Source organism: Anolis sagrei, chromosome 2 (genome assembly GCF_037176765.1).
Source record: "Anolis sagrei isolate rAnoSag1 chromosome 2, rAnoSag1.mat, whole genome shotgun sequence".
Taxonomy (NCBI): Eukaryota; Metazoa; Chordata; class Lepidosauria; order Squamata; family Dactyloidae; genus Anolis; species Anolis sagrei.
In genome coordinates this window covers 20,441,443-20,454,558 of record NC_090022.1, presented here as the reverse complement: position 1 = coordinate 20,454,558, position 13,116 = coordinate 20,441,443, and the positions used below count along the sequence as shown (strand labels likewise).

The 13,116-nt window shown below is 42.2% G+C and overlaps 1 protein-coding gene across 1 annotated transcript in view; it reads right to left on the bottom strand.

The window, feature by feature from the left end:
- Positions 1-5,911: 5,911 nt before the first annotated feature.
- LOC132765201 (zinc finger protein RFP-like) overlaps positions 5,912-13,116 on the bottom strand; it is a 63,511-nt gene continuing 56,306 nt past the window's right edge. The window contains exon 7 of the mRNA XM_067463325.1: positions 5,912-7,123. Within this exon, the coding sequence (XP_067319426.1) occupies positions 6,169-7,123 (955 nt within the window). The 3' untranslated portion in view covers positions 5,912-6,168. The remainder of the gene's footprint in view (positions 7,124-13,116) is intronic.

Sequence of the window (13,116 nt, the reverse complement as noted above, 5' to 3'; positions counted from 1 at the left end):
GGGCACATGTCCCATTTATTTATTTATTTATTTTATTTACAGCATTTATATATCATTTTTCTCACCCTTGGGGGGACTCAGCACAGAATTCACCTAGAGCCTGCTTAGCAGAGCAGGTGGCCAATGCCCCCAATAAAAACCAAACCTCGTAAAATATTAATGGCCAGGAAATTCAGTCCACCAATGAGAGAACTGCGTCTTGGGTTGCTGTGAGTTTTGCAGGCTGCATGGCTACATTCCAGAAGCACTCTCTCTTGACATTTCGCCCACATTTTTGGCATGCATCCTCAGAGGTTGTGAGGTCTGTTGAAAACTAGGAAAATGGGGTTTATATATCTGTGGAATGTTCAGGGTGGGAGAAAGAACTCTGTCTGTTTGAGGCACGTGTGAATGTTGCAATTGGCCACTTTGATTAGCACTGAATAGCCTTTCAGCTTCAAGGTCTGGCTGTGCCTTATTTCTTTCCTCCCATCCCCCATCCCATGCTTCGTATTTCCCTCTCTTCCTCCTTCCCTGTGGCACGTTTCGAGTTCTGCATGTTCCCTCCCATGTGCAGAGCTGAAGCATATCCTGCTGCATTCTGTCGTGGTGTTACTGTGCCTGCGTGGCTTTGCACAAGTATCCAGTACTACAATGATACAAAGATGTTACCAAGAAGAAACAGATCTCTGCTGATTCAAAAATGTAAAAACAATTTCCGCACAGAATTTCTTTATCAGGAGATGGAGATTCTTGATCGCTTTTGAAGCTACTAGTGCCCTTACCTTGTGAAACCAGATTTGTCCATGATAGTCCATGCTCTTGTTACATCTTAAATAGACTACTGCAACACACTCTATATGGGGTTTCTTTTGAAGACTGTTCAGAAGCTTCAAGTAGTTCAACTGACAGCAGCCAGGTTTCTAACTGGAGTGGGGTACAGGGAGCACACAACTCCCCTGTTCAGAAGCTTCACTGGCTGCCAGTCTGCTACCGAGCACAATTCAAAGTGTTGGCTTTAGCCTATAAACCCCTAAATGGTTCTGGCCCAGTTTACCTGTTCAAATGTATCTCTCCCATGAACCATCTCGGAGGTTAAGATCATCAGCGGAGGCCCTGCTCTCAATCCCACCCTCCTCACAGGTGCAACTGGTGGGGACGAGAGACAGGGCCTTCTCGGTGGTGGTCTCTCGGCTATGGAATATATTAGATAAGCTTCCTCCCTCCTGACCTTCAGGAAGATAGTTAAATCCTCGTTGTGGGACCAAGCATTTGCACAATGATTTCAAGTGCAACAATGATTTCTCAGTTCAATAATGAACGATAAAAATGACAATTGGAATGACTCCTGGGATATGCTTTTGGACTGTGTGATTTTAATGTAATTATTTTACGTGATATGTTTTAATTATGTGATTTTTAAAGATTTATTTATTTATTTATTCAAATAGACATACATTTGTGTTTGTTGCACAAAGGCAATATTTTCCAGTTATTAGTATTCTATAATCATTTCTCGGATAATATATTTTCTTTAACAACAACAACAACAACACTTTATTTGTATTCTGTCCTTCTCATCCCGAAGGGGACTCAGGGTGGATCACAGTACACATAAATGGCAAACATTCAGTGCTGCTTGGTATAGACAATACACAGACAGACAGAACAGAAAGAGGTGCCATGGAAGGTTGGGTTCAAGTCCAGGGGTGCTGTTGCTCTATCCTCTATGACGAAGAGCCATCAGGACTTCCTCCTTCCTTTTGGTCACTCAGCATTTTCTGATCTTCTTTCTTTATGGCGTCGTAAAACACCTCCCCCGCTTTTAGTGGTACCTGATTTCTCTATTCACAGCTAAAGCTGTTTTTTAATTGCTTGGGTAAACAATGAGCTAGGCTGACAGTTGGCATGTCACACCAACTCAGGGCTTCAAACTTGCAACCTTTTGGCTGATAGATCTTATAATTGCTGATGATTTACCAGCTGTGCTAAACCTCCTCATAGTCTTCTGTTTAAATAATACATATAAAGGTATCATAGGCTCTAAATTAATATTCACTTCTTCCTTGTCTAAAGTCTTATAGGATCCCCTGTGTACATTTTTAGTTTAATTTTACATTGAGATGTTTAATCATTGGTTGCCATTCATTAACAAAGTTCTCGAATATTCTGTTTTCAAAAGTACAGTTATTTTATCCATTATCAGCAAATCTGTAATGTATTTTTTCCATTCTTTTAAAATATATGTTGTTTTATTTTTATATGTACTCAAGGCATCAAATTGTGCCATTGCTATGAACTGCCCTGAGTTCCCTTCAGGGTGAGAAGAGTGGGATACAAATGTGATAAAATAATAATAATAATAATAATAATAATAATCTATATAAAAATAAAAATGTAATGGTCATTTGTTGGATTAACAGAATTCAAAAACCACTGGACGAATTGACACCAAATTTGGACACAAGACACCTAACAACCCAATGTATGTCCTCCACTAAAAAAAATGATTTTATCGTTTGGGAGTTGTAGTTTGGGAGTTGGGATATATAGTTCACCTACAATCAAAGAGCATTCTGAACCCCACCAAACGATGGAATCGAACCAAACTTGGCAGACAAAACTCCCACAACCAACAGAAAATACTGGAAGAGTTTGGTGGGCAGTGTCCTTTGGTTTTGGAGTTGTAGTTCACCTGCATCCAGAGATCACTGTGGACTCAAACAGTGATGATCTGGTCCAAACTCTACACGAATACTCAATATGCCCAAATGTGAACACTGGTGGAGTTTTGAGGAAATAGAATCTTGACATCTGGGAGTTGTAGTTGCTGGGATTTATAGTTCACCTACAATCACAGAGCATTCTGAACCCCACCAACAATAGAATTGGGCCAAATCTCCCACACAGAACCCCCATGTGGGCCACCGCAACACGTGGCAGGGGATGGCTAGTAATAATAATAATAATAATAATAATAATAATAATAATACAGGGACAAGTTATCCTTTGGGGAAGGCCCTGGTAGAGCTGTTGCTGTGATTAGTGGTATTGTCTGAGACCAACAAAAATTTACCTTCTCAACACTCTGTTTCAATTATGATATCCCCACCTTAAAGTGCTAAACAATAGTAGTGAGTTGGATTTAACCGTTTGGGTCTTTTCTCTATTTTGCCCAATTATTATTGTTTGTGCCCTTCGATTTGGTGGCTTAATATCAGTTGAAAGAAGAAGAAAAAAGACATTAAGATATCTAACAAATCATTTTATACCCCTTTGTACTGCCAAAGGGCTGCACTGCTTTTCCAAGGATATTTTCTCTACAAATACTACTATAAAAAACCCAAGAAACAAGTAGCATTCAATACGTTTATTGTGTAACTAATGTCCATGTCCAAAGATTTACAGAACATTCAAAATAAAAATACAAAGGATAGTAGCCCAAATCATAACCACTCTCATATAAAGAATAAGAACATTTCAAACTACTGGTAAATTTCTAGTTGCCAACATAAAAATGAAGTTGATACTTTGGGCCTCCATTTATTTATTTATTTATTTATTTATTTATTTATTTATTTATTTGCATACATTATTTCTATCCCTCCCATTTCAGCCCAAAGACGACTCAGGGCGGTATGCATAGTCGGCACAATTCGATGCCGTAAAAGTACATACATTGATCAAGCAAAAACATTAAGTGCAATAAAACATAAAAGACAGTGCATAATGACAATTTAAAAAAGAACTATGTCCTCTCGTTCAAATCCTCATCCGTTACATTGTCTTGGCTCTTCCATGGCAATCTGTGGCAGTTTTATCCAGATGTCTTCCCCTTCCTTCCTTCCTTCCTTCCTTCCTTCCTTCCTTCCTTCCTTCCTTCCTTCCTTCCCTCCCTCCCCACCCGCCTCTCTCATTCATTCATTCATTCATTCATTCATTCATTCATTCATTCAGTCATTCAGTCATAGACCTCTTTTCTTACCCCAGGGGGACCTAAATCAGTATACAGCATTATACATGGCAAAGATAATGATCTGTTTTTCAGTCAAAGCAAAAAGTACTATGTGTTACACAATCATTGAAATCATACCAAAAAAATAATAATGATGCAATTCTACAAGAGAGATCCTACTCCTATGTGTCAGCAAGGGTTTCAGACTATTTTTCTCTGGGATCACTACACAGGGGATATATTAGCATGTGATGCACAATGGCTTTCACCTGAGCTACAGGTGTTGTTGGGACATCTCACATTTCACATTCTGAATACCTCTGACTCAGAATCTGTGCTTCATCACCATGGTCCTATCGTTAAAGAAACAATGGCAGTTTTATCTTAACACTACAAGCTGCTGTAAGTCTTCTTAAATTATTTTATGTATACTATGCATTTTGGTATTGCTGGTTTTAATGGAGCTCATGTGTTTGTGTTGACAATTATGCTTATTTAATGATTAATTTTATTGTTTAGTAATCTATGAGTTATAATGACGTTACCTTGCACTGTTTTTGACTTATGTGTGTGTTTATTACTAAGGCATTGAATGCAGAATGGGGGACAGCAAAGATAAAGAATGGAGGACACCTGGCTCGGGAGTAGTACATGTGAAAAATATCTTGGAGTCCTCATGGACAACAAGTTAAACGTGAGCCAACTATGTGATGCTGCAGCTAAAAAAGCCAATGGGATTTTGTCCTGCATAAATAGGAGTATAGTGTCTAGATCCAGGGAAGTCATGCTACCCCTCTATTCTGCCTTGGTCAGACCATACCAGGAATTCTGGGCACCACAATTGAAGGGAGATATTGACAAGCTAGAATGTGTCCAGAGGAGGGTGACTAACATGATCAAGGGTCTGGAGAACAAGCCCTATGAGGAGTGGCTTAAAGAGCTGGGCATGTTTAGCCTGCAGAAGAGAAGGCTGAGAGGAGACATGATAGCCATGTATAAATGTGTGAGGGGAACTCATAGGGAGGATGGAGTAAGCTTGTTTTCTGCTTCCCTGGAGACTAAGACGCGGAGCAATGGCTTCAAACTGAACATTAGGAAGAACTTTCTGACTGTGAGAGCTGTTCAGCAGTGGAACTCTCTACCCCAAAGTGTGATGAAGGCTCCTATGGAGGCCAGATGGCCATCTGTTGGTGGTGCTTTGAACATGATTTTCCTGCTTCTTGGAAGGGGGTTGGATTGGATGGCCCACGAGGTCTCTTCCAACTCTATGATTCTATGAATGTTTGCCTCTTTGTCTGGAAGCCGCCCTGAGACCCTCTGGGGAGATAGGATGGCCTATAAATAAAGTTGTTGTTGTTATCTAAAGATATGGACTTAGCTTGAGATCTGGAATCTTGTCCCATCTTGGTGGCGGTCGCTACGCAATGGTAAACATGGTTACTCAGCACTTTCCTTTTTTAAAAAAATTATTCAAGGAAGAGACAGAATAAACACAGAAACAAGCATTTTAGATATCTAAAGCTACCAAAACTACAGAACTAAATATATCCACAGCTATTAGAAATCACCACAAACTTCCCACTCCCTGCTTGATGTTTATTATCTCTTTTTCATTTATCCTCTATAGACAAAAATGTAACCACACTTGTCCTAATTCATTAATCTCCCAGTTGATCAATGACCTTAATGTAGTTGTGGAAAATGATGAATAGGGCCCAACCTTTCTAAAAAGTTACTTAAAATATTCTCCTTAATCAGGATAGTTGATTTCTCTATCTCAGCTACTGAGTTACTTCACAGATGTTCATTAGCATATAATATAAAACCATATAATTCTGGCATATATTATAGCATTTGCCCAACTCAAATTAATCAGCACTTTTAACCAGTTTGTACTTGAACAGATTGTTACACTATCATTTAACTTCTGTTTCTTAGCAGCCTACAAACAACGACATTTGAAGTGGGTCATATCTCAGTCCTCTTTCTAGAGGAACTATGACTTTTTTGGGAAATAAGTTCAGCCAGAAAAGCAGCACCTTGATGTGACCATGAAAAAGTTGCCATATTCTCTTGGAGAGACTTGTGGATGGAATCGAGGAGAAAGCAGACGGGGAAAAGTTATTTTGGGAACAATGAGCAGAAACAGAGTGAAACTTCACTACCCTACCCCACTTCATAGGAGCTTGGCAAAAATCCAAATTAGGGTTTGCTGCTTTTTCACCAATATCATCTCATTTTCCCACACTGACCCAGGAGGAGATTGGCTCTCCAGAAAATGGAGCATTGTTGAAAGAATAAATCGTATTAGACTGATCTTTAAAGATCACTGAACCTTTCTCATAGTCCAGGATCACACGGATATTCTTTTTTCTATCCTTGTTCAAATCAGGATTTCTGTAAAAGACAGGTAGGAGTTTTGTATTTTTAAAGGGATATGGTCCTCGAGATAGTTCAGGAGAAGTGAATGCAGTCCATTTATATGAACCATTTTCAGAAACAAGGCATATAGCCCAGTTCCCTTCTTTCACACTTTGATTGTACAGGTTCCCTTGTACACCTTGAAAACAGCTCTCTCCTGTCACACTTTGACAATACTGGTTCCCTGGCACACCTTGAAACAAGTTCCTTCCTTTCACACTTTGGTTCCCTTGCACACCTTGAAACAAGTTCCCAAATTTCACACTTTGGTTCCCTTGCACACCTTGAAACAAGTTCCCAGATTTCATACTTTGATTCCCTTGCACACCTTGAAACAAGTTCCCAAATTTCACACTTTGGTTCCCTTGAACAGCTTGAAATAAGTTCCCAGATTTCACACTTTGATTCCCTTGCGCACCATGAAACAAGTTCCCTTCTTGCACCCTTTGATCATGGCTATTCCTTAAGGACTCTTTGGCCACCCCCACAGCCCAGAATGTTGCATTCTCCATTTCTACCTCCCAGGAATGACACCCTGAGGTTATTTTTTCAAACCCCATAGTATAAGACAAGCAAGACAACGTGAAATTTTCAGTAAGGTTAAAGGCATGCATTTCTCCGAATTGGTCTCCAAATTGGTCTCTAATTGCGTCTCTAATTGCGCCTCTAAACTGATCTATAAATGAGTCTCTAAATGGGTCTTGTGCACAGATTCCTGGAAAATACTCCACGACTAGTGAGGGAATTTTCATGTCCTTGCAGATATTGCTGTAAGAAGAAGAAAAAGTTGAGAAAACCAATGTAGAGTGGGTTTAGATAGTGGCAAAGTCAACTGCAGTCTACCTCCTTGTGTTACATTGTTCTGTGTGAGAAAGTGGAGGTATGAAAAATACGGTTTTCCTTGAGTGGAAATCCAGAAACCACAGTATTATTCATCAGAAAATCATGCTTGACTGATATTCTGATGAATCATAGAATCATAAGAGTTGGAAGATACCTCATGGGCTATCCAGTCCAACCCCCTGCCAAGAAGCAGGAAAAATCGCGTTCAAAGCACCCCCAACAGATGGCCATTCAGCCACTCTGTTTAAAAGCCTCCATAGAAGGAGCCTCCACCACACTCCTGGGTAGAGAGCTCCAGCCAATATCCTTAGACAATTAAAATTCCAAAAGAGCATTTGATCAAACTAAGTTGGAATAAACATGGGAGGAGGAGAGAAAGAAGCCAAAGAATCGTGTAATTTTTGTGGGCTGACCAACTGATAAAAATGTCTGTCCACAGAGGCTCTATTGCATGCATCCAATGAAGCAAACTGGGTGCAAGTATACATTGGTCCATAAATTTGCGTCAGTCCAGTGCAGAAATTCTCCAAATGAGCCCCAACTAGCCATATACACACGTCCTGGCATGTTGGCACCGTACAATCATGGAAGAGACTATAAGAGCCATTCTGCCATGGAGGAACACACAATCCAAGCTCTCCCAACAAATGGCCATCCTGACTCTGTTGAAAACCTCAGAGAAGGAGAATCCACCATATGCTATGTTGGCTGTACTGGACTATCAATTTACTTTCTATGTTACCATTACTACTGTGTAGGACCTCCTGGCTGTTACAAGATGGCCCTTTCTGATATCAATAGAGGCACCCACATGTCCAGGAAGGAAGAGAGGGCCAATGTCCACTTATATTGATGTTTGAACAGGATGCCCACAACAACCAGGATCTCCACAACAGAGGTTCAACCCATTTTCCCATATGGACAGCAGACCAGTCCAAATTGGACCCAATCCAACTGTCCGCCCTGTCCCAAAGCTGCAGGATATGTTGGATTTTCAAGCAAAGACAGATTAACACAGTATAACTAGAATACTCATTGGAAGTGCAGCAACATCATGAAAAGAGCCAGGGGTCAATTCAGGGTAATTTCAGGTTTTCATGGCTATGTAGACTCGCCCTGTGACTATGGAAGTTTCTTTCTCTTAATTTTGAAGGTATCACAAGCTTTCGTATATGATGATTTGATTGTTAGTTTATCTTCATCAATCTCCTTCTCTCTCTCTCTCTCTCTCTCTTTTGTCGTGTCAGGAGCGACCGCTCCTGTTGTGAGAGAATTGGCCGTCTGCAAGGACGTTGCCCAGGGGACGCCCAGATGATTTGATGTTTTTATCATCCTTGTGGGAGGCTTCTATCACGTCCCCGCATGAGGAGCTGGAGCTGATAGAGGGAGCTCATCTGCCTCTCCCTGGATTCGAACCTGTGACCTGTCGGTCTTCAGTCCTGCCGGCACAGGGCTTTAACCCACTATGCCACCGGGGTCTCTATTGACCTGTTTTCTCTTGCTCTTGTGTTTTAGCTTCATCTTTCTCTTATGTTCTCAATGTTTCTTTTCTCCGTGTGTCTTTATGTTTGACCACCCTGTGTACCCTCTCCATCCTCCTTATGTTTATACGTCTTGTGCAATTCCAGCATTTTCATCTGCAATTGTCAAATAATGCATTTTGAATGTCATTATGCGGTCAGTGTAAGACCATATAATGCTGTTTGGACTGTATTAAAATGCATTATATGGGTCTAAACCAGGCATCCTCAAACTATGGCCCTCTAGCTGTTTGGGCCTCCAACTCCTGACCTTTGAAGAAGCTGGATATAGCTTCTGGAAGTTGGAGGCCCAAACAACTGGAGGAATGCAGTTTTTGGATGCTTAGTTTATGCTGATCATATAATGCAGTTCAAGCAACATTTTTGACAGTGTAGATCCAGCTTTCTTTTTTCCTGTCTCATTTCTGATTCACTTTCTTTTGTCATGTCTCATGTATCACAACTCTTCTTTTTTCCTCTCTCATTTACTGCACGTGTTGCCTTTCATTTCTCATTTGCATCTCTGTATCATAAGGCACTGCATTGATCTCTGCACCAAAAGTCAGTGCTTTGTAGGTTTTGTCTTTCTGTTTCTCCCTCCCTCCTAATCTTTGCCAACAAGACCACAGCTGCTGCTCACCCATTAAGTGAAAAAAAATCTTGCAAATACAAGACCCTGGTAACCACTGAAACCATATCTACGGTTTCACTCTCCAGCAGCAGTGCCAACATCAAGGGAGAAAGTAGCCCTGATAAATAGACATTGGCATTGGAGGAAGGGCAACTGGAGAAAGTGTAAAGGAGAAAGGTGAGAAGCAAAACACATTCAGGAAAAGAGAGGAGTCAGACAGTAATGGAACATCTAGCCATCTGGGGATAAGAGGTCAGTAGGAAGAATGCCTGGAGATCTGTCCTGAGCATTCTGGGACTGCCACCTTGGGCTATGTCTTGTGTATTAGCAACTAGTCACCAGTTGGTAACAGCTGCAATTAGGTTGGTGGAAAGTGAGCCATGGGGATTCATTTGCCCCAACTTGTGCAGTAGTTGGCATGGAAGCAGTCTCCACAGTTACTGCAGTGTCTGAAGATGTAACGAGAGCACCTGCTTCTCTGTTGTCAATGTATTTATTTCAGTTTGTGCAACCTGAGGATGTTGACAAGATCCTTGGAGAGCTGAGGGTGACCACATGCATCCTAGACCTCTGCCCATCCTTGCTGATAAAAGAAGTCAGAGGGGGTTTGGCAGGGTGGGTAAAGGTGTTGGTTAATGCCTCCCTTCGTTTTTATTACAGCTTAAAAGAAGCTGTAATAAAATCGCTGTTGAAAAAACTATCATTGGATTCCACTGATTTGAACAACTTTTGGCCAGTTTCCAATCTCCCCTTTCTGGGCAGTCTTGGAATGTGTGGTTCCCTCGCAACTGTAGGGGTTCTTGGATGAAACTGACTATCTAGACCCATTGCAGTCTGGATTCAGATCAGGTCATGGAACTGAGACAGCCTTGGTCACCTTAGTGGATGATCTCCGCAGGGAGCTGGACAGGGGGAGTGTGTCCCTGTTGATTTTCCTGGTCCTCTCAGTGGCCTTCGATACCATAGACCATGATATCCTTCTGGGTCACCTCACAAGGATGAGTCTTGGAGGTACTGTTTTGCAGTGGCTCCAGTCCTTCCTGGAGGATTTTACCCAGAAAGTGTTGTTGGCGCCACAGCCATTGTCCTGTGGTGTCCCACAGGGTTCGTTAATGTTCCACAAGTTTAGTATTGTCTGCATGAAGCCATTGCGCGAGATCATCTGGAGTTTTGGAGTTCAACGCCATCTGGATGCAGATGACGTCCAACTCTACTATTCCTTTTCACCAGATGCTAAGGAGACTGCCCAGGTCTTGAACCAGTGCCTGGCTGCAAGACATAGGCAATCCTGGTCAGTCGCAAGGCCAAAAAGGGTATAGGGTTACAGCCTGTGTTGTGCTGAATTGGGGTTACACTCACCTTGAAGGCACATGTTCACAGCTTAGAAGTTCTCCTGGACTCATTGCTGAGCCTGGAACCTCAGGTTGTGGGAGTGACTAGGGGGGCTTTTGCACAATTAAAACTTGTGCACCAGTTGCACCCGTATCTTGGGAAGTAAGACTTTGTCACAGTGGCCCATGCTCTCGTCACATCCAGAATAGACTACTGCAATGCACTCTATGTGGGGTTGCCTTTGAAAACTGTTTGGAAACTTCAAATAGTCCAACGAGAGGCAGCCACATTAATAACTGGGGTGGCATATAGGAAGCATACAACTCCCATGTTGTGCCAGCTCCACTGGCTGCCAGTTTGCTACTGGGCACAATTCAAAGTGCTGGCTTTGGTCTATAAAGTCCTAAACAGCCCTGGCCCAGTTTACCTATTTGAACGCATCTCCCTCTATGAACCAACATGGAGACGAAGATCCTCCAGGGAGGCCCTGTTCTCAGTCCCACCACCATCACAGGCATGATTGGCGGGGATGAGAGAGAGGGCCTTCTCAGTGATTGCCCCTCAGCTATAGAACTCCCTTTATGGTGAGATCAGATCAGCCCCCTCCCTCCCGTCTTTCAGAAAGACGGTAAGAACTTGGCTGTGGGACCAAGCCCTTGGGACAATGCAGTAAGGTAATAATATCCTGCGGACCTCATTCAGTATTGCTGTTTTGATATGGTTTTGATTTTAAAGTGGATACAACTGATTTTGGGGAGCCCATGGTGGCGCAGTGGTTTAAAGTGCTGAGCTGCTGAGCTTGTTGACTGAAAGGTCACAGGTTCAAATCCGGGGAGGGGCGTGAGCTTCCGCTATTAGCCCCAGCTCCTGCCAACCTAGCAGTTCAAAAACATGCAAATGTGAGTAGATGAATAGGTGCTGCTCAGGTGGGAAGGTAACAGTGCTCCATGCAGTCATGCTGACCACATGACCTTGGACGTGTCTATGGATAACATCGGCTCTTCTGCTTAGAAATGGAGATGAGCACCACACCCCAGAGTTGGACACTACTGGACTTCATGTCAGGGGAAAACCTTTACCTACAACTGATTTTAATGTTTGTGTATATTTATAGTTTATATTATATTCTGGCACTGAGTGTTTGCCGTATATATGTTGTGCTCCACCCTGAGTCCCCTTCGGGGTGAGAAGGGCAGAATATAAATGCTTCAAATAAATAAATAAATAAATAAATAATAAAAAGTGACTATCAGCTGCTCACCATGCATTATTGTAAAATACAATGCATGGACATCAAACTCACATTCTGCCCTACTTTTATTTTGCTTTAAAAGATTACAAAAAGCTTTGTCTGAAAAGAAGATAGCCAAACCTGATTTTCTCTGCTTTTGGAATGTCTGGAGTCGGGGAAAATATAGTGGCTGGAAGAGACAAGAACAAAGAGGAACAATCAATACTGATGCATGCAGATTCGAGAAGCAATATCTAATGTTTCAGACTGCACTGAAAGGCTTTATGTTGGCCCAACCATTCTCACAAGCACATTTCCTGAAACCCTGGGGGAGCGTTTTCTCTCTGGTTGATCCCAAGCTATGAAAGTTCCTCCCATAGAAGGCCCAGTTGTTACCTCCTCTGCTGTTGTTGTTGAACACAGGAATCCCCCTAAAAGATTTATAGTTTTCCAATGTCAAGAAGCCATAATGAAATACAGTAGGACCCTCCCTCTTACATGAAATCTCCCAAGCCCTGCCACCTCCAGATCCTTGCTTTTCTCCTCTGACCTCCTGACTATGAACTATAGAATCATAGAATCATAAAATTGGAAGAGACCTCATGGGCCATCCAGTCCAACCCCCTGCCAAGAGGCAGGAAAATTGCATTCAAAGCACCCCCCAATAGATGGCCATCCAGCCTCTGTTTAAAAGCTTGCAAAGAAGGAGCCTCCACCACACTCCAGGGCAGAGAGTTCCACTGCTGAATGGCTCTCACAGTCAGGAAGTTCTTCCTCATGTTCAGATGGAATCTCCTTTCTTGTAGTTTGAAGTCATTGTTCCGCATCCTAGTCTCCAGGACAGCAGAAAACAACCTTGCTCCCTCCTGCCTCATGTCTCCACTCAGCCTTATCTTCTTCAGGCATGCCCAGCTCTTTAAGCCGCTCCTCATAGGGCTTGTTCTCCAGACCCTTGATCATTTTAGTCACCCTCTTCTGGACACATTTCCAGCTTGTCAATATCTCTCTTCAATTGTGGTGCCCAGAATTGGACACAACATTCCAGGTGTAGTCTAACCAAGGCAGAACCGAGGGGTAGCATGATTCCCTTTATTCTTATAAATCTATTAAATATATTCTATTTTACTTCTGGAACAAGAGACATTGCCCTCTGCCTGACCTAGGTCAAGAAGCAACGAACTCCAGGAATGTAATGCCCTGGACC